A 25474-nucleotide genomic window follows, 5' to 3' on the forward strand; every position below is an offset into this window, starting at 1 on the left:
TAAAATTCATTTCCGGGTCACTACCGGAGGACCGAGGAGTCGAGGAGTCGAGGGAGGAACAGTTGAAGACATGAGAAAAGGGCCATGATGTCTCCTGACGTAAACAACAACATGACGCTCGTATACAAGATGTCTCCGCGGAAAAACAACGGACTACTAAAAAAAAGTAGTACTCTCTACTAGGGCTGTACCCAATTATCCGAATATTCGGGGACTCGTTGGCCTACTATTCTGTTTTCAATTTCGTTATTAGGATATTCGTTAAAAAAATGAATAAACGTGATAGACTTAGGTCGCATTCACACCAACCTTGTATAGTCCGGTTGAATCGGAGCGCTTGCAGTGGCTCAGTCAGTAGGGGCTTGGACTGGGAGCTGTAGGGTCGCCGGTTCAAGTCCCCGACCAGACCTAAAAAATATGGAGTGTGGACTGCTACTTGGAGAGGTCCCAGTTCCCCTCCTGCCCTGCCGTGGTGCCCTTGAGCAAGGCACCGGACACCCCCCTTCCCCCCTCACTCCCATTGCTCCCCAGGCGCTGTACACTAGCTGCCCACTGCTCCTAGTACTAGACTCCTGGTACTAGGATGGGTTAAAAGGCAGAGGCCAATCTTCACTGTGTGTGCTCTGCATGTGTGACCATTAAAGAGGGTTTCATCCCTCCCAATTCTATTCTATTGCAAGTGAACTCTGGAGCGGGTTCATCTCTGGTGTGAACGCAGTCTGCACCAAAACATAGGAAGCGTAGTATTTACGAGTCACAAGAACGCGGGATGTCTTTCAAAATCTTTAGCGAAAGAGTGCAGCAGAATGAAGAGTTGAACAGTGTCGTGTAAAGTAAAAACAACTATCAAACTAAAAACTATCCATAAAAGTCAGAGCCACCTGTCCGTCGGTGAAAACCCCTCCTGACTGCAGAACGTCTCTCATATGTGTTATAATGCTTTTTAACGCACGTTGTCCTGATTGTATATCATATGTTTGTTGAACAGCATTTCCGTGCACATGACTTGTGTTTAAAGTTTATAGTCCGTTTTGAATTTTGCCTGTGAACGCAAAACCGACCTTCTGAAGAATGAAGGTCCCCCCCGCGTGCACCGAATATCCGGAGCCCCGAAAAATGGTATTCGGGACAGCCCTACCTCTCTAACTAGGCTACATGTTATACGTCCTCACATTTTGAGCGTCACAAATGTCCTCCTGTGGTTCTGGTGATATCTCAGTTCATGGTCCAGTTCTAGAGCTTAACGATAAAGACTGCCATTAATCTGACTCATATTGCAAATGTTAAAATGATTCCCTCAGTGTACATTATTCAGATCATTTAAGTTTATTTGTACATTTCTCGGCACATTCTTCTAAATATTTCATGGAAATACCAGCCGACAAAGGAGGCGTTCAGTAACAGCCTCTGAAGGGAACACAGGGATCTTAGCGTAGCAGACCGTTACATGCACTAACACACCACAGAGAGCATGATAGGGCCCCTATTAAAACCTCTTAAGCCCTGAGCCTGTTGTTCAGGTCTCAGACCTCGAAACATGACATGCCCAGAACAAATGACTATAACTTCACTTCTAAAAGGGGAACATTAATAATCTTTTCCTCAAAGCAATGATAAATCAATATAGATTTTTTTTTATTTTTAAAGTAAATTCAGATTGAACATAGTAAAAAACATGTAAATGATAGTGTGAAAAAGAAAAAAAACCATACTTACAGTATAGTGAAAACCACCCTTGAATGGATGGGATCGGAGACTAAAAGCTTTAGGAATCCAAACTATAACATAATAAGTACCCTGTATCAAGATTGATGCAAACAAGTGACATTTGACCTTTTAGAGAGGTTTAGAAAAATAATCCACTTCTGGGGTCATTTGGGTGGATTTGACCTATCTCTGGCCCCCCTCGGTCGACTTTGATGGTTGACACCTCTTTTTAACCGTTAGAGCCAATAGAATTGAGGGGAAGTTCCTAAAATCCCATCTAACATTACCCCAGTGGTGAATAAGTGATGCGTAGCCAGAATGCCCCAAAACCGGAAGCTCTCATACACTCTGGTAGCTATCGTAGCAGATATGAAAACTCCGTTATTGACATAAATATGAAGATGGATTATCAGAAATCATTTCAAAGTGACACAGACACATTGGATTAACCTATAGATTAACCTTCAGCAGCGTTTTTATCATTTTAATGCCATTTGAACACGACTTTTAATCAGAACAACAGCCAAAGGTAAGACATATTGCCGTTTTTGCTACCTAAAGCTACGTTGTGTGATGTCTGTTTTTGCTTCCCCTGTCGCGGAGTTCTGATCGCTCAGTGGATTGATACTTATATATCTAGAATCTGTGGAATCTCAGCTTGCTAATCGATATCTTGTTTGTACAGATCCGATAAGTAATAAGGGGGTATTTCTACCGAGAGTTTTTGTGCTAAGTGCGTTAGCATTTTCTTCGCTCAGGGCTCATTTAGACGCTTCTGTTTTGTTTCGGTAAAAAATGGTTCATAGCGTCAGTTAGCTGAGTTTCTTCCCATTAGGTGGGTTTGACACATTAATAGATTTTTAAATGTTAAGAAGCCCTGAGACACAGTTTCGTGAAAAAAAGACCTGCCAGCCCCCGATAACCAGGGGCTCTCGGGCTAAATCACCATATAACAGAAACATATGGAAACAGGAAGTGACGCTCTCCTGTCCAATGAAGATAAACAACACTTTAATATCCATGAAGAAAACCACAGCTTCAACCCGTTTACCCTCCACTAGTGCCTGAGTGTTCCTCTGAGACAGCTGGTCCTCTGACAGGAAGTAGATGATGGTCCTCTGACAGGAAGTAGATGATGGTCCTCTGACAGGAAGTAGATGATGGTCCTCTGACAGGAAGTAGATGATGGTCCTCTGACAGGAAGTAGATGATGGTATTTATCTTGTGGAGGAACATCCTGTAAACTGAAATCAATGAGGAGGCAGCCGAGTCCGATCGACCCGGTCGATGGAAACCACATCCAATATCTGAAGTGCTCCAATAAATAAATACATACTGGATAATGATTGGACGGCAGCGGACGGTTATATGTATTTACTTTAAGACCTGAATGAGTTATTTAAAAAAGCCTTAAAGTTTCGCTCCTTTAACATCCCTGAATACACTCTGCAGTGTGTGTGTGTGTGTGTGTGTGTGGTGTGGTGTGTGTGTGTGTGTGTGTGGTGTGTGTGTATTGTGTGTGTGTGTGTGGTGTGTGTGTGTGTGGTGTGTGTGTGTGTGTGTGTGTGTGTGTGTGTGTGTGTGTGTGGTGGTGTGTTGATGGATGTCCCTCCTGGGCTCCATTAGTTTCTGCCTGTCGGTCGACCATGACTTCTCTCCTCTCTCTTCATCTTTTATTTTCTAAATCTCTCGCCTCAGCATTCAGCTCCTGGGGCTTTTATTTTGAAAAATGGAGCCACTGAGAAACCTGTCTCCTGTTCTGCTGTCTCCTGTCTCCTGTCTCCTGTCTCCTGTCTCCTGTCTCCTGTCTCCTGTTCTGCTGCAGTGAGACAGGTGTCTGCTGTCTCCTGTCTCCTGTCTCCTGTCTCCTGTCTCCTGTTCTGCTGCAGTGAGACAGCTTTAGTCCTTCACCTGACAAGAAGAGTATTTACAATACCTTTATTGGTTTATTACATACTAGTCTCTTTGATAAATATAGAGTGTCAGGTGATGATGATGATGATGTTGATGATGATGATGGTGATGATGATGATGTCCGCTATGATCCGTGGCGTCTCACATCAAAGACAGAAGACATTTTATTGTTTTTTTTCACATGTTTTATTCTGAAAGTTAGGATTAGTTTTTTAATGTTTTCACGTTATTTCACAAATCTTTTGAGAATGTTTAAAGATTGTTGTTGTGGGGAACATCACAATGTATTCAGCATGTTCTCCTCGTGCTACATTTTGCCTTTTCCACATAACATTTTCACATTTTTTTATTTTGCTTTTTCCACTTCACTTTTTGTGACATTTCCACAGATATACCAACGTACTCATCCAACGTTTTTAACATACGTTTTAAGTCTTTATTCACACATTCTCCAATCGTCCCTTCAAGCCCTTTTCCACCACGTTTTTTCAAATATTTTTAGGACACCTTCCCAGATATCTTTGACATCATTTCACAATAACATCACATGTTCCTCCTGTTGAAAGGTTGTGCTCGTTTGACCTTGTTTCTTTCTGTTGGCTACTTCAATCTACATCTCATATGTTATTTCTATATACCCAGTATTCCCCCCCCCCCCCCCCCCCCCCCCCCCGCCCAGCTGTCACCTCTCATGATTTCTTACGTCTCACATGACGGGGTTTCACATTAAAAGAAGTCATTAAGTAACGGATGGAGAGGTAAGGGAAGGTGGGGCTCATTATCCTCCCCCAGGAGAGAGAGGGGGGGGGGGGGGGGGTCACATGGAGCTCCATACCCTCTTAAAGGGTCTTTAACATGGTGTCTCAGGTACATTCATGAAGGTTTTCTCTAGCTCTTCAGTTGTTAGTGGGTCAACGTGAAGAAACAATAGATGTTGGCTGAGTTGAATAGCTGGATTCTGATTGGTCGGTTTGGGACATGTCAGAGGTCAATCTGACAGTACAGAGCGCTGTGAAGCACTTTAATGAAGGAGGATGAGGAGAGAGGAAGAGGTTTTTAGAAGACTCAGCGCTGGACGTCAGATACCAGATGTGATTCAAATGTTTGTCGAGCTTTTTCTCAGATATTCTCATCTTCATTTTTCACATTCTTCAGACTTTATTCTCCAGTTCTTCAGCTCCTGTTTGAGGTCGTGCTCATTTCACATCTGTTCGTGCTGTCGGCTGGTTTTCCTCTGCAGCTCCTATCACTTCTTCATCCTCTACTTTCTATGCATTGTTTCCAATCAATTCTGAAAATGGTGGCGCTCTATTCTTTTTACATATTTATTTTTCTCTAAATGATCTGACTTTTTTTTTTTTTTTCTGATGTTTTAGAATATTTTTATTAATTTATTTATTTGTTCAGATTTCTTTTTAACATTCTTTCCAACATCTCTCTGGGATCCTTTCCCAGAGGACTCTGCTGTTCTCTTGTTTCTGTGCTTGGAATCATCTGAAAATGTTTCCGACACGTTTCAGATCATTTTCAGGACATTCTCTGTTGTTAGAAACGTGTGATCATTACAGTCTCTCTCTCTGCAGGGCGTCCTTCGTCTCCACCCTCCTCTTCCTCCTCCTCGCTGTGGGCGGGATCACACCAGCTGTCAATCAGCCCTCAGGTAGGGGCCAGCTGGTGATTGTTGATTGGTTGATGGAGCGTGTTAGAGGAGAGTTAACTACTGATGCCATTTCATAATATCTAGTGGTTCCATCTGTTTCTATAGAGCTGCAGCGAAGCGTAAACAAGTCGTCAGCATATCATCAGAAGTTTACAACGCGTTGGAGAATTAAGACTTTAACATACTGCACATAATCACTAGAGATGGCAAATCCGGATCCTTTTACGGACTCAGGGTCTTCTGAGTCAGTCATTGAAGAGATCCGGATCATACGAGTCATTTGAGTCATTTGAGTCAGCATCACCAAGACCGTAGAAATCCTATCGGTGAAACCGAAAAGTTGTTGCATTTCACGAGCATATTAAACTGACGTTATATTAACCTCCGCTACACAGTGTCTTTTGCTCCTCTTAAGCACGGCGGTCCCCCCATTGGACCCCTCCCAACCGTTTTGTTTTCGAGATAATGTCTCAGGGCTTCTTAACATTTATGAAACTATTAATGTGTAGCACCAGATTAACGGGAAGAATCTCAGCTAACTGAAGATATGAACCATTTTTTACCAAAAACAAAAAACAAGTCTCATAAGAAGCGTCTAAATGACCCCTGAGCGAAAAAATTCTAACGCACTGCGGCACACAATTCAAGATAAAGATACCCTTATTACTTATCGTAGCTGCACATACAATATATCCGATTAAAGCTGAGACTCCACTGATTATTTAGGTATAGTATCATCACTGAGCGATCCGAACTTGCGACAGGGGAAGCAAACACAGACCATCACCTTTACGGAGCTTTTACGGCAGATCGTCTCACCGTAGCTGTCAATCTGATCAAAAGACGTGTTCAATGGCATTAAAACGAAAAAAAAAAATCTACAACTGTTGATCCATAGGTTGATAATGTACCTGTGCCTTTGAAGAAATTATTTATAATCCATAATTCCATTTTTTATGTAAAAATCGGAGCGGAAAAGTTAGCTGCTAATGGTAGCCACCAGAGTGTATGCAGCTTCCGGTGTTGGTAACGCGTCACTCTCACTCCTTATTTGTTAACGTTTTGGTGTGTATATAACTTTCCCTCGATTCTATTGGCTCTAGCGGTTTATAAAGAGATTTCATTCATCAAAATCGAGCAAGGGGGGGCCAGAGATAGGTCAAAATCCACCCAAATGACCCCAGAAGTGGAGTTTTTTGGCTAAATCTCTCTAAAAAGGTCAAATTTCACTTGTTTTGCATCAATCTTGATACAGGGTACTTATTAGTGGAATGCTGTGCCACAGCATTCCACTATAGTACTTACATTTCTTTATTCTTCCCCTTAATATTATTATTATTTCACCCAATATTTGGCTCTCCATAACTTCAGCTTACTTTCAGCTACAGAAACCATTCAAATATCAAACTATTCAGCCTGTTCAGGAATCGATGGGAAACCTTCAACTTTTTAAAAATATTTTATACTTTTTGAAATATTCAGCTTTTTAAACTCTTTTTTTTTAACATTGAAGTCAATGGGAGATGCCTTCAAATCCTCTTTTTCCTACACTTTGCGCCAAATGCTTCTCCTTCCACATAATTTCAGCTAGACACTTCACTTCCAACTTTCAAATGATCACAACACCTTCAGCTATAAAACTTGTTATTCAGATTCTTCATATCTTTTACACTTCTTGATATATTTAACTTTGTTTGGAGCTTGGTAAAGAGGCTTTTCTCTCAAGATTTTAAACATAGTGTGGACTGGAGCAGCTCGTTAAGTCTAGAGTGCCTTTGATCTCAAAAACAGAGTGGAAGAGTAGCTTGAAATTCTCCCAAAAAAAAATGTTTTAAAACCTGCCATAATTCTCAAACCTTACATTCCTCAGACATAATTTTTTCATGAGAAACGTAGGAAAACATCTCGTAGCTTTGAAAAATGACAAATAATTAAGCCAAATAATTAAACAAAATGCCTCTTGAGGGGCATGAAGTGACAAAAACGTTCAACATGTCTCCATTAACGCCCATTGTAATTTCAGGCAGATATTTCCTCCACAGCAGCAGGCCCGCACACCTTTCTTAAACTGCCAAAAAAGCCACATTATTAACCCGAAAGTAAACAAGAAAAATTACACTTCAATATACTCAACTTCCTTCACATGCTTCACATTTTGAAATTTCACAGATATCTGTTATCGTTCTTCCACAAAACGTTCACATGTAAGAGGTTCATCTCTCATTCGAACAATGAAGCCTTTGCATCTAATACATAGCTCGTAGCTCAACTGTCAACACCTGTGTTTGAACACGATGATGTCATCACTCCAACTGACAGCAGTCAGTTCAGTTGTCCTCTCTCTCTCTCTCTCTTCTCTCGTCTCTCTCTCTCTCTCTCATCTCTCTCTCTCTCTCTCTCCTACTCCTACTCTCTCTCACACACTCACACTCACACTCACACACACACACAAACACACTCTCCCTCTCTCTCACAGACACATCAAGAGAAGAGAGGGCGATCAAGAGAAGTGAGAGAGGTTGATAGAAGAGGTGATAGGGTGATCACAGAGAAGATAGAGGGCGATCAAGAGGAGAGAGAGAGCGAAGCGATCTAGAGCGAAGAGAGAGAGAGGGAGCGATCAAGAGAGAGAGAGGGCGATCAAGAGAGAGAGAGAGGGCGATCAAGAGGAAGAGAGGAGGGCGATCAAGAGGAGAGGGCGATCAAGAGGAGAAGAGAGATGCGATCAAGAGGAGAGAGAGAGGGCGATCAAGAGGAGAGGGCGATCAAGAGGAGAGAGAGAGTGCGATCAAGAGGAGAGAGATGAGGGCGATCAAGAGGAGAGAGAGAGGGCGATCAAGAGGAGAGAGAGAGGGCGATCAAGAGGAGAGAGAGAGAGAGGGCGAGCAAGAGAAGAGAGAGAGGGCGAGCAAGAGGAGAGAGAGAGGGCGATCAAGAGGTAGAGGGCTGATCAATGAGGAGAGAGAGGATGCGATCAAGAGGAGGAGGAGAGAGGGCGATCAGAGGAGAGGGCGATCAAGAGAGGAGAGAGAGTGCGATCAAGAGGAGAGAGAGAGGGCGATCAAGAGGGAGAGAGAGGGCGATCAAGAGGAGAGAGAGAGGGCGATCAAGAGGAGAGAGCGATCAAGAGAAGAGGGCGAGCAAGAGAGAGAGAGAGGGCATGCAAGAGAAGAGAGAGAGGAGGGCGAGCAAGAGAAGAGGAGCAAAGAAGAGAGAGGGGCGATCAAGAGGAGAGAGAGAGGGCGAGCAAGAGAAGAGAGAGGAGGGCGAGCAAGAGAAGAGAGAGAGGGCGAGCAAGAGAAGAGAGAGAGGGGCGAGATAGAAGATTGAGATGTGGAGGGCGATCAAGAGAGAAGAGAGAGAGTAATGTAACCTCCTAATGTAATGTATAACTACTATGAAAATGTTCAAAAAGTACTCAAACTTCACATGTGTGCTAACAGTCCAGCCGTGAAGACATCAACAGGACAGTTTTGAGATTTCTTCAAATGCCGTTGCCATGGCGACAGATAATTCACCATCAAGTTAGTTCAAAAGTTTGCAGTTCAAATATTCTGCTGCTTTCCCAAGCCTTTTTACTCTCTTTTCTCATCTTAATACAAATTCATTCACTACTACTTACATCTGATATTTAACTCCTTCAGCCTATTTTCAGCTGCAGAAACATTCAACTATTACATTATTCAGCTATTTCATTACATCAAGGCTATACATGTTTTTTTTAAACCTTTTCTTTTAAATATTAAGCTTTTTCTGCATTTTTGTAGCTAAAAGCAGCTACCATTCAGCTAATAACATATTCAGCTTTTTCAGCTAAATTCAGCCACAAATGTTCACAGTTTACAGCATTCGCACGCATTTCTGCAGGAAATGCATTTTCTAGTTATATGTTGTACTTTGGATTCCTAAAGCTTTTAGTCTACTAACCCATCATCCAAGGGTAGTTTGCACTCAGAGCTTAAGAGGTTAATAAAAAATGTTGATCACAAAAAAAAGGGTTATTTTGCGATTTGGCAAATCTGAGTCTGCTGTTGACTCGTGCATGAGGACGAGTCTGCTGGATCTCTGGATCTGCTGCTATATGGCTACGGCTCTGAGTCCGCACGAGTCTGCTGTGTGTTGCACAGCGAGTCAGGATTTGTGAATCTGAGTCTGTGAAGTTGACTAACTCGTAGGCTACTGGTCTCTCTCGATCATTGACCTGGATTCACGGATCCCGCGATTTTGATGAAGTCCATTATGTTTCCGGCTCTAAATGAAGTTTCAGTGTAGACTTCTAACAAAATGGTCATGTTGTGCAACAGTCTCCTGCGTGTAATAGCTGCATTTCCAATAAGGATCTTACTTGGCAAAACGTTTATTTTGAACATAGCACACAAAAAGAAACAAACAATGACAAATGATAGAAAATTGCAAAACAGTTAGAATATATAAAATGTCTTAATTATACAATTATTATTATTAAACATATCATTATATCTAATCATATGCCCCCCATATTTTCTCATGGACTGCGTAATCATTGCAATCCTGGTGTTGTATGTGTTAAATGTGTAAAGTGGTGTCTTTTGCTTTAATAAAACATATTGATCACAAAAAAAAGGGTTATTTTGCGATTTTGGCAAATCTGAGTCTGCTGTTGAATCGTGCACGATGACGAGTCTGCTGGATCTCTGGATCTGCTGCTATACGGTTACGGCTCTGAGTCCGCACGAGTCTGCTCTGCTGTGTGTTGCACAGTGAGTCAGGATTTGCGAATCTGCGAATCTGCTGTTGACTCGTGCATAATATAGCCGCGGGAGCCGAGTGCTGGAGGAGGGGCTATGCTCGTGCACATGGCGAGTATGGATCTCTGGATCTGCTATGCTATTACGGTTAGGAGCCGTCGGCTCCTCTGAGTCCCCACGAGTCTGCAGGAAGTTTCACTGATCCGCGTCCCCTGAGCCAAACGATCACTTCTGGCAGCTATCCTACTTGCTAAAGGGCAGATGGACTGGGGTACGTTTGTAATGTGATTTCACATGTTATAAAGAGAGTAGCGAGTGACGCAATTTATAGTTTTAATTTGTACGTCACACCAAGTGTGGGACTCAAGGACTCGGGTTAATGGAGAGGGGAGACTCGTCACGACCAGCTCATTGCTAGGATCCGGGTTAATGATCCGGATGAATCAGGACTCACCCATCTCTAAGAATCATCGTCAACAAAGTGATACATGAAAGAGGACATATTCTGTCTCCACTGGGACATGTCTCTGGGACATGTCTCTACTGGGACGTAGAGACATGTCCCAGTAGAGACATGTCCCAGTAGAGACGTGTCCCAGTAGAGACGTGTCCCAGTAGAGACGTGTCCCAGTAGAGACATGTCCCAGTAGAGACACGTCTCTACTGGGACACGTCTCTACTGGGACATGTCCCAGTAGAGACATGTCCCAGTAGAGACATGTCCCAGTAGAGACATGTCCCAGTAGAGACATGTCTCTACGTCCCAGTAGAGACATGTCTCTACTGGGACATGTCTCTACTGGGACATGTCTCTACTGGGACATGTCTCTACTGGGACATGTCTCTACTGGGACATGTCTCTACTGGGACATGTCTCTACAGGGACATGTCTCTACTGGGACATGTCTCCATGCTTTAATGTTGCTGTGCTGAAGCTCCTCTTTTCACCCTCTGTCTGAAACCAGAGCTGCTCTGATTGGTTAGCTGGCCGGCTCTGTTGTGATTGGTCAACCAGCTCAGAGATGTCCCACCCCCTTAGCCTATCACGTACAATGTGTTGGAGGAAAAAGTTAGAATTTGGGATTTTCAGAAAAACGACAGAATTCTTACATTTAAAAAAAAATACAGAATTGAGATTTTTCAGAAAAAAGTCAACATTTTGAATTTTTCTGAAAAAGTCAGAATTCTTTAATTTTCAGAAAAAAGTCTGAATTCTGAGTCCAGAAGTTCCTGCTGGGTGTTTTCAGATCTGTGACAATACAGTCATGAGTTTATGAGGATTTATTGTTGTGATGTTTTTTGAGATGAAAGTAGTAAAAGCAAAAGAAAACGATGGATCCAGATCTTTTTTTAATTGTTATTCATTTATGTCGGTTTGCTGGCCGGCTCTGTTGTGATTGGTCAACAGCTTAGAGATGTCCCGCCCCTTAGCCTATCACGTACAATAAGCTGGAGTGCTAGCCAATAGGAGCGCGAGTGTTCCGTAGTGATGTCACTGTGTTCAGGAGGTAAACGAAGGAGTCCAGTGGAGAATCAGCAGATGAAGCGTTAGCAGCAGCCATATTACGTTAATGGTGTTAATGGTGTTAATGGTGTTAATGGTGTTAATGGTTTTAATGGTGTTAATGGTGTTAATGGTGTTAATGGTGTTAATGGTGTTAATGGTGTTAATGGTTTTAATGGTGTTAATGGTTTTAATGGTGTTAATGGTTTTAATGGTGTTAATGGTTTTAATGGTGTTAATGGTGTTAATGGTGTTAATGGTGTTAATGGTGTTAATGGTGTTAATGGTTTTAATGGTGTTAATGGTTTTAATGGTGTTAATGGTTTTAATGGTGTTAATGGTTTTAATGGTTTTAATGGTTTTAATGGTGTTAATGGTGTTAATGGTTTTAATGGTTTTAATGGTGTTAATGGTTTTAATGGTTTTAATGTTGTTAATGGTTTTAATGGTGTTAATGGTGTTAATGGTTTTAATGGTTTTAATGGTGTTAATGGTTTTAATGGTTTTAATGGTGTTAATGGTTTTAATGGTGTTAATGGCCATTAGTTGATCAACAGCAGCATTTTATTTGTATTTTTATTATTTGTAAGACTTATTCTTTATGGAAACATTTTAGCAATGCAGTTTTTAAGCCTCAAAACTCTTGATAATTTCAGATTTTCTCAGTTTTATCTCATATTTTGTTGTATTTTTAGATTGTATGTAAAGCGTCTTTGAGCATTAGGAAGAGTGCTATAGAAATCCCATGTATTATAATGATCATATTAAAGTGAACATCTTTGCTCATTTAAGACATCACCTGGACTGGGTGGACGTTTTTCACCACGTTTTATAGATACTAAAAAGTCATTGGTACATAATTCATCTTAATGAATAGTTGTGAGGTGCAGATGTGGTTTGATGTGTTGTGTTTGAGTGAAGCTGCTGATTGTGAACGCTCAGAGACACACACAGCTTCATGGATCTGTTTACGCGGCTCTCTCCCAGGTGAAGGATATTTAGAAACATGAAATATGATCCTGATATATATTTTTTTTACGAGCGTCCACACTGAAGAATCTGCTGCTCTGCAGACTCGGGGTTAATTAAAAGCAGAAGAGGAAGGTCATCTAACACTGTCTGAGGGGGGGGGGGGGGGGGGAGAGGGGGATACAGGGGGGGAGGGAGGATGGATGTTAAATTAATGCTAACGGGAGGAAGGACTGATGTAAAATGGGGGAGGATGGAGGGATGGCAAGTTAGGGTTGGGGAGGGAGGGAGGATGGATGGATGTTAAATTAATATTAAGGTGAGGAAGGGTTGATGTAAAATGGGGGAGGATGGAGGGATGTACATTGTCGGGGGAGAATAAGATAAGAAGTACTTGTTTGCGTTGCAGCAGCATATAAAAGACATTAGAGAAACTAAAAGACAAGAAATAAACAATCTAACATGTAAACGTCTCAAATAGAAAACAAATTGCATTAACCTGTTAAGCCCCGAGCCTGTTTTCAAGGTCTCAGGCTCGAAAATGACATGCCCAGAACAAATGACTATATCTTCACTTCTAAAAGGGTTCAATTAATAATCTTTTTTCTCAAAGTAATGATAAACCTGTGAGTTGGATGTAGAAGAGTCAGAATCAATATAGATGTTTTTATTTTAAAGAGAATTCAGATTGAACATAGTAAAAAAAATTAAATTATAGTTTCCGTCCAAAAAAAACATTACTAATAGTGAAAACCACCCTTGAATGATGGGTTAGTAGATTAAAAGCTTTAGGAATCCAAACTATAACATATAATAAGTACCCTGTATCAAGATTGATGCAAAACAAGTGAAATTTGACCTTTTTAGAGAGATTTAGAAAAAAACAAACACTTCTGGGGTCATCTGGGTGCATTTTCTATATCTCTGGAACCCATTGGTCGATTTTGATTATTAACATCTCTTTTGAACCGTGAGAGCCAATAGAATCGAAGGGACGGTTCCACATACACTAAAAGCCAACAGGATTCCTCCTTGAGACGTCAGAAAATGATCTCTGAGTCAAACAAACGTTTAGTTCAGCAGGATAATCTCCACATATTAACACCACTTTATGATTTCTGAAGTTAAGCTAATGTTGAGCTACAAAGGAACTACAGCACGGTCACATGACTTCACGTCACCACCGCTAAGCTAAAGGAGGCTAATGTTGGGCTATAAAGGAACTACAGCACGGTCACATGACTTCACGTCACCACCGCTAAGCTAAAGGAGGCTAATGTTGGGCTATAAAGGAACTACAGCACGGTCACATGACTTCACGTCACCACCGCTAAGCTAAAGGTGGCTAATGTTGGGCTACAAAGGAACTACAGCACGGTCACATGACTTCACGTCACCACCGCTAAGCTAAAGGAGGCTAATGTTGGGCTATAAAGGAACTACAGCACGGTCACATGACTTCACGTCACCAACGCTAAGCTAAAGGTGGCTAATGTTGGGCTATAAGGAACTACAAGCACGGTCACATGACTTCACGTCACCACCGCTAAGCTAAAGGAGGCTAATGTTGGGCTATAAAGGAACTACAGCACGGTCACATGACTTCACGTCACCACCGCTAAGCTAAAGGAGGCTAATGTTGGGCTATAAAGGAACTACAGCACGGTCACATGACTTCACGTCACCACCGCTAAGCTAAAGGAGGCTAATGTTGGGCTATAAAGGAACTACAGCACGGTCACATGACTTCACGGTCACCACCGCTACAACTAAAGGTGGCTAATGTTGGGCTATAAAGGAACTACAGCACGGTCACATGACTTCACGTCACCACCGCTAAGCTAAAGGTGGCTAATGTTGGGCTATAAAGGAACTACAGCACGGTCACATGACTTCACGTCACCACCCGCTAAGCTAAAGGTGGCTAATGTTGGGCTATAAAGGAACTACAGCACGGTCACATGACTTCACGTCACCACCGCTAAGGTAAAGGAGGCTAATGTTGGGCGTGATGACGTTTAGTCGTCTCATTTAGACACTTGTTAGCTCTGTTTTTAACTCCTCCGGTATTTACTGACATGTTTTATGTGGTAGAACAAAGTGTTAAAATCTCTGCAGCTTGTGTTAACCACAGACCTTATTTCACGATAACAACCAAAAACACATCCAGAAACCATTGACCTCCAGACCACCAGGGGACAGGAAGTGATGAAATGCTGAGTCATGCCAGAGCTCAGGATCTAGTTTTTGTGAAGAAATAAGCAACCAGAGGCCTGTACTACGAAGCTGGTTCAACCTAACCTGGATATGTTTGAGTTAGCCGGTTGGCCCAATCCAAAACATACGCGCTCTGGCTAAGCTGTACTACGACGCTGGTTATCAAGTGGATCGCTCAAGCCAGCCGTGTCCTATCTAGTTAGGTGCGCGTTCACATGAAAGGGGTGGTATTTGGAGCATTCGACCAATCACAAACATGGAGAAGCGTACTGACAGCGCAGCGTCATACTTCCTGAATGAAAAGTGAACTTTAATATTAGTCAAATATGAAGAAGTTAAACTTTAAACATCCATGACTTAAACACTTTATCCAGGATCAAAGCCACATAGCTGCAGCTGCAAGGTGAATACAGCTGGTAAAAGAGAAAGTGTTTGAATGCGTACATTAACAGGTTTATGATATCACTGCCCCGTCTAAGACACGATCTGACTTTAATTACATTTGACTCGAGTGTTTCATCAACTTAATGTGTTGCTTAAAATAATACTTCTGCATCCAGTATGTGACACTGTGAGTGTTGCACGGCCAGATACGGCTCAGCTGACTCAGATAAGGAGATATATGATACATTATGATGTGATATGATATGAATGATAATGGGACACATCGACGTCTGCACTCACAGTGCCGCGGACTGTACTTAATGTTACTCTGATCCGGTTACTTATGTCGTGGCAGATATTTAAGTAAGCTTTCTTAACGCTAATGTTATAATAGTCAGATTGCTCTGAAGATGGGAGGGGATATTCTATTCATGTTCACGTTCACACAGTCAGGTGATTTTTGCCGGCCGTCTTTCCTGCAACGGCAGTTTGTCTGTATTTCCTCTATCCTGTAATATGACTTGATCGCTTTAAACTCCGCACACGGAGCTCTGATTGGTCAGCAGGCGGTGCTTTCACTGAGTTGATCTCTTAGCCTGCAACCTAACCTGCTCCCGAGGAGGTTAGCCGCTCAGCATCAGTTACCATGGAGATCTAGCCCGCTAAAAAAGAACCAGCGTCGTAGGACCGGAAAGCCCGAGTTTTCCCTGAAGTCAGCTAAGGAGAACATCCGGCTTCGTAGTACAGGCCTCAGGTCTTGCAGAATAAACATAAAAATCTCCCCCTACATTTATTACAGTCTTACACCGAGCAGCCGTTAGATTGAACTACAAAGAGCGTGTGTGTGTGGTGTGTGTGTGTGTGTGTGTGTGTGTGTGTGTGTGTGTGTGTGTGTGTGGTGTGTGTGTGTGTGTGTGTGTGTGTGTGTGTGTGTGTGTGTGTGTGTGGTGTGTGTGTGTGTTGTGTGTGTGTGTGTGGTGTGTGTGTGTGTGTGTGTGTGTGTGTGTGTGTGTGTGTAGACGGATGGGTGGATAGTGAGGGAGGTGGATGCGTGTTGGAGAAGATTTTAATAGAAAGACTAATACTCTGGGCAGGAAAACCTGACAGGTCAATTACCAAGACACACACACACACACACACACACCCACACACACACACACACACACACACACACACACACACACACACACACACACTGTACTGAAGGTGTAGGGAGCCTCCATTAATCTAGCGTTCAGAGCAAGGATCCTGAGAGCAGTGGGGCTGTAAGTGTCCTACACTACAGGGTCTCAAACTGAGGCTCCGGACCCAAAACAGGACGCTGTTCATTGGCTAGCTTCTGGACAATCCTGCACACAGAGTTTAATTCTCTACTTAGACTCTAATAACTACATCTCTGGTGACGGGGGGGAACAAATGAGAAGGAAATCAAATTTGTATTATTTAAATGTTATTTGTAGGTCTCTACTGGATGTCTTTTTATGGGCAATGCATCAGGGTTTGTTTTACTCTAAGGGCTTCAAATAGCCTTTAATAATAATAATAATAATAATAATGCATTGATTTATAGACACATAGACACTTTACAAACTCACACAGACACAAAGACAGTTCCACAAAAAACAGAGCATGACGAAACTAGACATGAGGGACAGTAAGTTAACAAGAGAAACAATAAGACATGACCGAACCTAAACTAAAACATGGACTACAAACTAAACATGGACTACAAACTAAACATGGACTAACAAACTAAACAATGGACTACAAACTAAACATGGACTACAAACTAACCATGGACTACACAAACTAAACAATGGACTACAAACTAAACATGGACTACAAACTAAACATGGACTACAAACTAAACATGGACTACAAACTAAACATGGACTACAAACTAAACATGGACTACAAACTAAACAAGGACTACAAACTAAACATGGACTACAAACTAAACATGGACTACAAACTAAACATGGACTACAAACTAAACATGACTACAAACTAACATGGCGTTCCTTCTGTTGTTCCAGTTCCTGGTTTTCCATCCATTCGTTAAGTTCATCTTCACCCTCATCTTCATCAGCCTTGCCTCCCAGATCTAATAACTCTCCCTTCTCCTCCTCACAACCATCCTTCAGTTTCAGCGTTTGGTTTTCCTTTCTCAAGGCGTCCACCTCTCCCTCCTTCTCCTCCAGACAACTCTGAGTCTGTAGTTTCACCTTCAGGTTTTCCCTCATCAAAGCCACCACCTCTCCCTCTTTCTCCTCAACACAACGCTCCTTCTGAAGATGGAGTTCCTGGTTCTCCTTTCTCAAATCGGCCACCTCTCCCTCTTTCTCCTCAACCAACCGCTCCTTCAGTTCTTTGAGCTCCTGGTTGGTCTTTAGTAAAGCAGCTATCTCTGCATCCTTCTCCTCAAACAACATTCTTTGAGTTCTTTGAGATCCTGGTTCTCTTTTCTCAAGGCGGCCATCTCTCGTTCGGCCTTCTCGTTCGGCTTGAGGAGTTTTCCACGTTTCAGATTCAGGACCTCACCGGCTACTCTCAAGACTCTCGTATCATATTCCAGGACTTTCATTTTCACGCTGTGGCCAACTCCTCCCGTCTGACAGGCCTGATCCTGCATCCTGTCTGCTTTCTGTGTCCTGATGGAACTTCTCTAAAGAGCTGCTGGTTAGCTAACGGTGGCTAAACTTAATGGTTGGAGTTAAATGTCTTGCAGGGTGAATTTACTCCACAAAAATCCTCAAAGTGGTGTTCACTTGTGAAGATTATCTGACTAAACAAGACGTGCAAATATCCCTAATGTTCGCTCGCCACAAAACCTGTTTCTGCAAAGATCGGCCAAAAACATTCCTTTGACGATGTCATACGCAACACTTGGATAACCTTGATGATGATGATGTCATAGATTCCATTGGTGATGTCATCAGAGCTCTGTTGTCATGGAGACCTACCTGGGTTACGAGTTGAATAGACAGGTATCTTAGCTTTGATCTCAGCTTGCAGGTAGCCTATACCAACCGGAGTTCTGTTTAACGAGATCATGTTCACAAGTGAGTGAACACCACTTTGGGGATTTTCTGTGGAGTTAACTTAAAGAGTTAAGTTCTGGATGACATCATCAAAGGAATCTATGACATCATCATCATCATCCTCATCAAGGTTTGTCTAAGAGTTCTGTATGACATCATCAAAGGAATCTATGACATCATCATCCTCATCAAGGTTGTCTAAGAGTTTGGATGACATCATCAAAGGAATCTATGACATCATCATCCTCATCAAGGTTGTCTAAGAGTTCTGTATGACATCATCAAAGGAATCTATGACATCATCATCCTCATCAAGGTTGTCTAAGAGTTCCATCATCAAAGGAATGTGTTGGTCGATCTTGCAGAAACAGGTTTTGTGGTGAGCGAACTTTAGGGTATATTTGCACGTCTTGTTTAGTCAGATAATCTTCACAAGTGAACAGCATTTTGGGGTTTCTGTGGAGTTCATAATAATAATAATACATTTTATTTGTAAAGCACCTTTCTTTTGCTACAAGTAATCCCAAAGTGCTACAAGGGGCGTAATATAAAAAAAAGAGAAAGAAGCACAAGTTTAAGTTAAAGGTTTTTAGGTCTTTCTTAAAGGAGTCAGTGGCCTGTGTTAAAGTCCATCACATTTAGCCTCTGTAGCTCAACAGCTGCTACTTCCAGGAGTCCATCACAGACAGGATGCAGAACAGGACCCTGCCAGACGGGGGGGATTAGTGACGATGTGAAAACGAGAGCCATGGAATATGAGCTGAGGGTTCTTGAGAGTAGACTATGGAGTCCTGAAATGGAAATATGGAAAACTCCTCAAGCCACAGGAGAAGGCCAAACGAGAGATGGCCGCCTTGAGGAAGGAGAACCAGGATCTCAGACGAGTGAAGAAACCTTGTGTTGAGGAGAAGGATGCAGAGATGGCTGCTTTACTAAAGACCAACCAGGAGCTCCAACAACTGAACAAGAGTTTTACGGAGGAGAAAGAGGGAGAGGTGGTGGCTTTGATGAGGGAGAACCTGAAGGTGAAACTACAGACTCAGGGTTGTCTGGAGGAGAAGGAAGCAGAGATGGACGCCTTGAGAAAGGAAAACGGGGGAACTGGAAGAACTGATAGGACCGATGTGTCGAGGGAAAGATGGAGAGATAGCTGCTTTGAGAAAGGAAAACCAAACACTGAAACGAAGGAACGTTGTGAGGAGGAAGAGTTATTAGATCTGGGAGGCAACGCTGATGAAGATGAGGGTGAAGATGATGAGGGAGAAAGTGACTTAACGGAAGTCCACTTTAATTAGATTAATTTAGACGTCTGTAGGGTTTCCCTGGAGGGTTCGCCCGCGTTGTGACAGGATCTGGATTATTGGGACTTCCTTCATTCTGTTTGTCATGAAAAAAAATAAATGTAGTTTGAGGCGTTTTCACCTGGACGCTCAGGTTCCCAGCAATACATGGACTTTAAGCTAAAAAACTAAAAAATATATCATTAAATGTTAATATTTAACAATGTATTTAATACTAAAGATAATGTGCCACTATGTGATTTATTCTGAAAAATATCCCAAAAATAAATCTAAATTATTGAATTTATTGTTTGTAAATGTTTCATACTTTCATACTTCTCCTGTATGTAGTTGTCCTCTACTTTAAAGAGTCCTCTCCTGCTGATGTTCAGGTGTATATCAGTATGTAGTGTCTCTACTTTAAAGAGTCCTGTCCTGCTGATGTTCAGGTGGATATCAGGATGTAGTGTCTCTACTTTAAAGAGTCCTCGCCTGCTTGATGTTCAGGTGTATATCAGTAGGTAGTGTCTCTACTTTAAAGAGTCCTCTCCTGCTGAGTTCAGGTGTTATATCAGTATGTGAGTGTCTCTACTTTAAAGAGTCCTCTCCTGCTGATGTTCAGTGTATATCAGTATGTAGAGTCTCTGCTTTAAAGAGTCCTCTCCTGCTGATTTTCAGAGTGTATATCAGTATGTGTGTCTCTACTTTAAAGAGTCCTCTCCTGTTGATGTTAGGTGGATATCAGTATGTAGTGGTCTCTACTTTTAAAGAGTCCTCTCCTGCTGATGTTCAGGTGTATATCAGTATGTAGTGTCTCTACTTTAAGAGTCCTCTCCTGCTGATGATCAGGTGTATATCAGTATGTAGTGGTCTCTGCTTTTTAAAGAGTCCTCTCCTGCTGATGTCCAGGTGGTATATCAGTATGTAGTGTCTCTTACTTTAAAGAGTCCTCTCATGCTGATGTTCAGGTGTATATCAGTATGTAGTGTCTCTACTTTAAAGAGTCCTCTCCTGCTGATGTTCAGGTGTATATCGTATGTAGTGTCTCTACTTTAAAGAGTCCTCTCCTGCTGATGTTCAGGTGTATATCAGTATGTAGTGTCTCTACTTTAAAGAGTCCTCTCCTGCTGATGTTCAGGTGTATGTATATCAGTATGTAGTGTCTCTACTTTAAAGAGTCCTCTCCTGCTGATGTTCAGGTGTATATCAGTATGTAGTGTCTCTACTTTAAAGAGTCCTCTCCTGCTGATGTTCAGGTGTATATCAGTATGTAGTGTCTCTACTTTAAAGAGTCCTCTCCTGCTGATGTTCAGGTGTATATCAGTATGTAGTGTCTCTACTTTAAAGAGTCCTCTCCTGCTGATGTTCAGGTGTATATCAGTATGTAGTGTCTCTACTTTAAAGATTCCTATCTTGCTGATCTTCAGGTGTATATCAGTTTGTAGTGTCTCTACTTTAAAGAGTCCTCTCCTGCTGATGTTCAGGTGCATCATCAGTATGTAGTGTCTCTACTTTAAAGAGTCCTCTCCTGCTCTGATGGTCAGGTGTATATCAGTATGTAGTGTCTCTACTTTTAAAGAGTCCTCTCTTGCTGATGTTCAGGTGTATATTCAGTATGTAGTTTGTCTCTACTTAAAGAGTCCTCTCCTGCTGATGTTCAGGTGCATATCAGTATGTAGTGTCTCTACTTTAAAGAGTCCTCTCCTGCTGATGTTCAGGTGTATATCAGTATGTAGTGTCTCTACTTTAAAGAGTCCTCTCCTGCTGATGTTCAGGTGTATATCAGTATGTAGTGTCTCTACTTTAAAGAGTCCTCTCCTGCTGATGTTCAGGTGTATATCAGTATGTAGTGTCTCTCCTTTAAAGAGTCCTCTCCTGCTGATGTTCAGGTGTATATCAGTATGTAGTGTCTCTACTTTAAAGAGTCCTCTCCTGCTGATGTTCAGGTGTATATCAGTATGTAGTGTCTCTACTTTAAAGAGTCCTCTCCTGCTGATGTTCAGGTTCATATCAGTATGTAGTGTCTCCACTTTAAAGAGTCCTCTCCTGCTGATGTTCAGGTGTATATCAGTATGTAGTGTCTCTACTTTAAAGAGTCCTCTCCTGCTGATGTTCAGGTGTATATCAGTATGTAGTGTCTCTACTTTAAAGAGTCCTCTCCTGCTGATGTTCAGGTGTATATCAGTATGTAGTGTCTCTACTTTAAAGAGTTCTCTCCTGCTGATGTTCAGGTGTATATCAGTATGTAGTGTCTCTACTTTAAAGAGTCCTCTCCTGTTGATGTTCAGGTGTATATCAGTATGTAGTGTCTCTACTTTAAAGAGTCCTCTCCTGCTGATGTTCAGGTGTATATCAGTATGTAGTGTCTCTACTTTAAAGAGTCCTCTCCTGCTGATGTTCAGGTGTATATCAGTATGTAGTGTCTCTACTTTAAAGAGTCCTCTCCTGCTGATGTTCAGGTTCATATCAGTATGTAGTGTCTCCACTTTAAAGAGTCCTCTCTGCTGATGTTCAGGTGTATATCAGTATGTAGTGTCTCTACTTTAAAGAGTCCTCTCCTGCTGATGTTCAGGTGTATATCAGTATGTAGTGTCTCTACTTTAAAGAGTCCTCTCCTGCTGATGTTCAGGTGTATATCAGTATGTAGTGTCTCTACTTTAAAGAGTCCTCTCCTGCTGATGTTCAGGTGTATATCAGTATGTAGTGTCTCTACTTTAAAGAGTCCTCTCCTGCTGATGTTCAGGTGTATATCAGTATGTAGTGTCTCTACTTTAAAGAGTCCTCTCCTGCTGATGTTCAGGTTCATATCAGTATGTAGTGTCTCCACTTTAAAGAGTCCTCTCCTGCTGATGTTCAGGTGTATATCAGTATGTAGTGTCTCTACTTTAAAGAGTCCTCTCCTGCTGATGTTCAGGTGTATATCAGTATGTAGTGTCTCTACTTTAAAGAGTCCTCTCCTGCTGATGTTCAGGTGTATATCAGTATGTAGTGTCTCTACTTTAAAGAGTCCTCTCCTGCTGATGTTCAGGTGTATATCAGTATGTAGTGTCTCCACTTTAAAGAGTCATCAGTCATTATCATCACGTCTGACTCATGCATTGTAAACGAGGCGTTTGAGGACCCGATGAGTCTCTGATCTGATGGATCTGCAGACTGACTCCGTGCTGAAAGCTTTATATTCGATGAAGTCAATCAGCAGATAATGAGTCTGCACTAATTCTGATGATCGATTGTCATCAAAGTCCCTCGTGTCTCTTGATGGGAGCGTTTGCAGTTATTTAATGCAGTCATCAGTTTGAGGCGTTTGGCTTCTCTACCCACATGTTGGAAGGTTGTTTAAACTACATTACCCATGATCCTCAGCAGATGCTACCAAAACACGGTGAAGAGTTGAGAGAGTTACTTATTACAGATAACAGACATGTCAAAGGTTTTCATATCTTAATTCTGATCTATTCTGATAAACAATAGTACAGTGAAAACAGTGTAAACATTACATTTCGTTCCTATGTCAATAAAGGAATATCAAGAAAATGAACTCAAAAACTAAGAAAATGTTGCAGGAACTCAAAATATTGAAGTTAGTATTTATGTATGTATTTAGAGTTCACACTACTTAATCCGTTTCGGCTTCGTGTGGACGAACCGTCTATACGATAAAGAACTGTAGCAGAACTGAAATCGTCTCCGTGTGGACGGGGCCTTAAAGTATCCCCAACATGTGCTATCTAAATAGCTCACTGCCTCTCAAGGTACATTTGAGGTACAAGCTCTTCTTTTGTTTCTGTTAGTTTAAAAACCCGATTTGAATAATGACTTGAGACGATTGAAGCTCTGTCATTCACAGCAATATCCTCTTACAATCTGATATCAGTGTCTGGGTTTCAGATGCTCCCTCAGCCTCGATTGAAGACATATTTTAGGACTCAGAAATGTGTTCTCAGCCCAAAAGCATCGTCTGTCATCTCGCTGCTGTCTCCGTATCAGCTGCACAGCGTTCCTAAGAATAAGTGGATGATCAGCAGCGTTTTAATCTCAGAGAGAGCCTCTGATTACAGGATGCAGCGGGGGGGGTCTCAGTGTTTTAACGCTCCACTCCTTTAATGGATGGCAGTGTAATAATGTCTTCCTGTAACAAGCCATTTAACGGCAGAGCCACTAAGCTCTGTTTGATGCGCTCATAAAGTCCTTCAATCAGCAGAGAGAGAGAGACGCTCCTCCATCCATCGTAACCACATTATAACGTTAGAGAATAACTTCATTACAACGGGGTCCAGAGGAGAGACGCTGAGACGCTGAGTCTCCCCTTCAGATACTCATCAGATAACGAACCGCTCTGACCACGGAGATACTGTGAAGCAAAGAGACTCAGTCAGACGCTCTGATATCAGAGGGGGGGAGGTAGTGGCAAATCAATGTAAATATTAACATTATTTAGTCGTGCAAAAGAACGTAATTGCACGTTATCATAAAACATTATTAATAATAATAATATTGCACATGTTATATAGCAGCCAGTGTTATAATGATGGTGATGGCTGATGTTTGTCTCCTTCAGAGCCCATGTGCTTCGACTGGGGGGAGTCCAGTGATCAGGGGGTCTCTGTGCTGGAGGGGGAGGTGGGCTGGCTGTCCTGCCCTCTCTTCTCTCACCCCTCCGTCTACAACTACACCTCCACTCAGAGCACCGGACACAACCTGTTCTGGTACCGTCTGCCGGAGGGCCACGACCTGGAGCAGCCCCTCCCCTACAGGTACACACAGATATATCATTAGGTACCTTCAGTATTAAAGGTGGGGTAGGTAAGTTTGAGAAACCGGCTCCAGTGCGCTAGAATTTGAAAATACACAGCCGGAACAAATCTGCCACTTCCTTACAGAGCCCCTCCTCCAACACACACGAACGCGCACATGACCAATGAGGGCACGAGATAAGTTTGTGCACAGATGGAAGGCTGACAGGCAGGTAGGCCATCCAGTTATTTTAGCCGGGCCGGCTCAGATGATTGGTCGTGCTTTTTACAGTACTACTGCTTCCACAGATGATATTTATTAATGTATTCATTGTCAAAGCACTTCAGATATTCATTGCTATCGGGATGTTAAGAGCATTCCATGGAATATAACAAAAAGTGTATCTGAAGTGAATTACATACCCCACCTTTAACATCATGTAGTATTTCTGTTGGTCCCTGAAGGCAGCATGGAGAGCTCCCAGTTCAACAACAAAAACATTTCCCAAAATGAGGATTATTAAAGTACATCTTATTTATTTGATCTTATTACAATCTACCTAATGGTAGACTCCATCCATCTGATCACCCTCTGATGGTCCAGTCTGATCACCCTTGATGGTCCAGTCTGACACACCCTCTGATGGTCCAGTGATCATCCTCTGATGGTCCAGTCTGATCACCCTCTGATGGTCCAGTCTGATCACCCTCTGATGGTCCAGTCTGATCACCCTCTGATGGTCCAGTCTGATCACCCTCTGATGGTCCAGTCTGATCACCCTCTGATGGTCCAGTCTGATCCCTCTGATGGTCCAGTCTGATCACCCTCTGATGGTCCAGTCTGATCACCCTCTGATGGTCCAGTCTGATCACCCTCTGATGGTCCAGTCTGACCACCCTCTGATGGTCCAGTCTGATCACCCTCTGATGGTCCAGTCTGATCACCCTCTGATGGTCCAGTCTGATCACCCTCTGATGGTCCAGTCTGATCACCCTCTGATGGTCCAGTCTGATCACCCTCTGATGGTCCAGTCTGATCACCCTCTGATGGTCCAGGCTGATCACCCTCTGATGGTCCAGTCTGATCACCCTCTGATGGTCCAGTCTGATCACCCTCTGATGGTCCAGTCTGATCACCCTCTGATGGTCCAGTCTGATCACCCTCTGATGGTCCAGTCTGATCACCCTCTGATGGTCCAGTCTGATCACCCTCTGATGGTCCAGTCTGATCACCCTCTGATGGTCCAGTCTGACCACCCTCTGATGGTCCAGTCTGATCACCCTCTGATGGTCCAGTCTGATCACCCTCTGATGGTCCAGTCTGATCACCCTCTGATG

The 25474-nt window shown here is 42.4% G+C and overlaps 1 protein-coding gene across 1 annotated transcript in view; it reads left to right on the plus strand.

Moving 5' to 3' along the window:
- The window catches only part of LOC117497364 (interleukin-1 receptor accessory protein-like), a 32510-nt gene that overhangs the window by 3419 nt on the left and 3617 nt on the right, over window positions 1-25474 (plus strand). Inside the window, exons 2-3 of the mRNA XM_034149322.1 lie at window positions 5205-5281; window positions 23962-24157. Of these exons, the coding sequence (XP_034005213.1) occupies window positions 5205-5281; window positions 23962-24157 (273 nt within the window). The remainder of the gene's footprint in view (window positions 1-5204; window positions 5282-23961; window positions 24158-25474) is intronic.

Source organism: Trematomus bernacchii, unplaced genomic scaffold (assembly GCF_902827165.1).
Source record: "Trematomus bernacchii unplaced genomic scaffold, fTreBer1.1, whole genome shotgun sequence".
Lineage (NCBI taxonomy): Eukaryota > Metazoa > Chordata > Actinopteri > Perciformes > Nototheniidae > Trematomus > Trematomus bernacchii.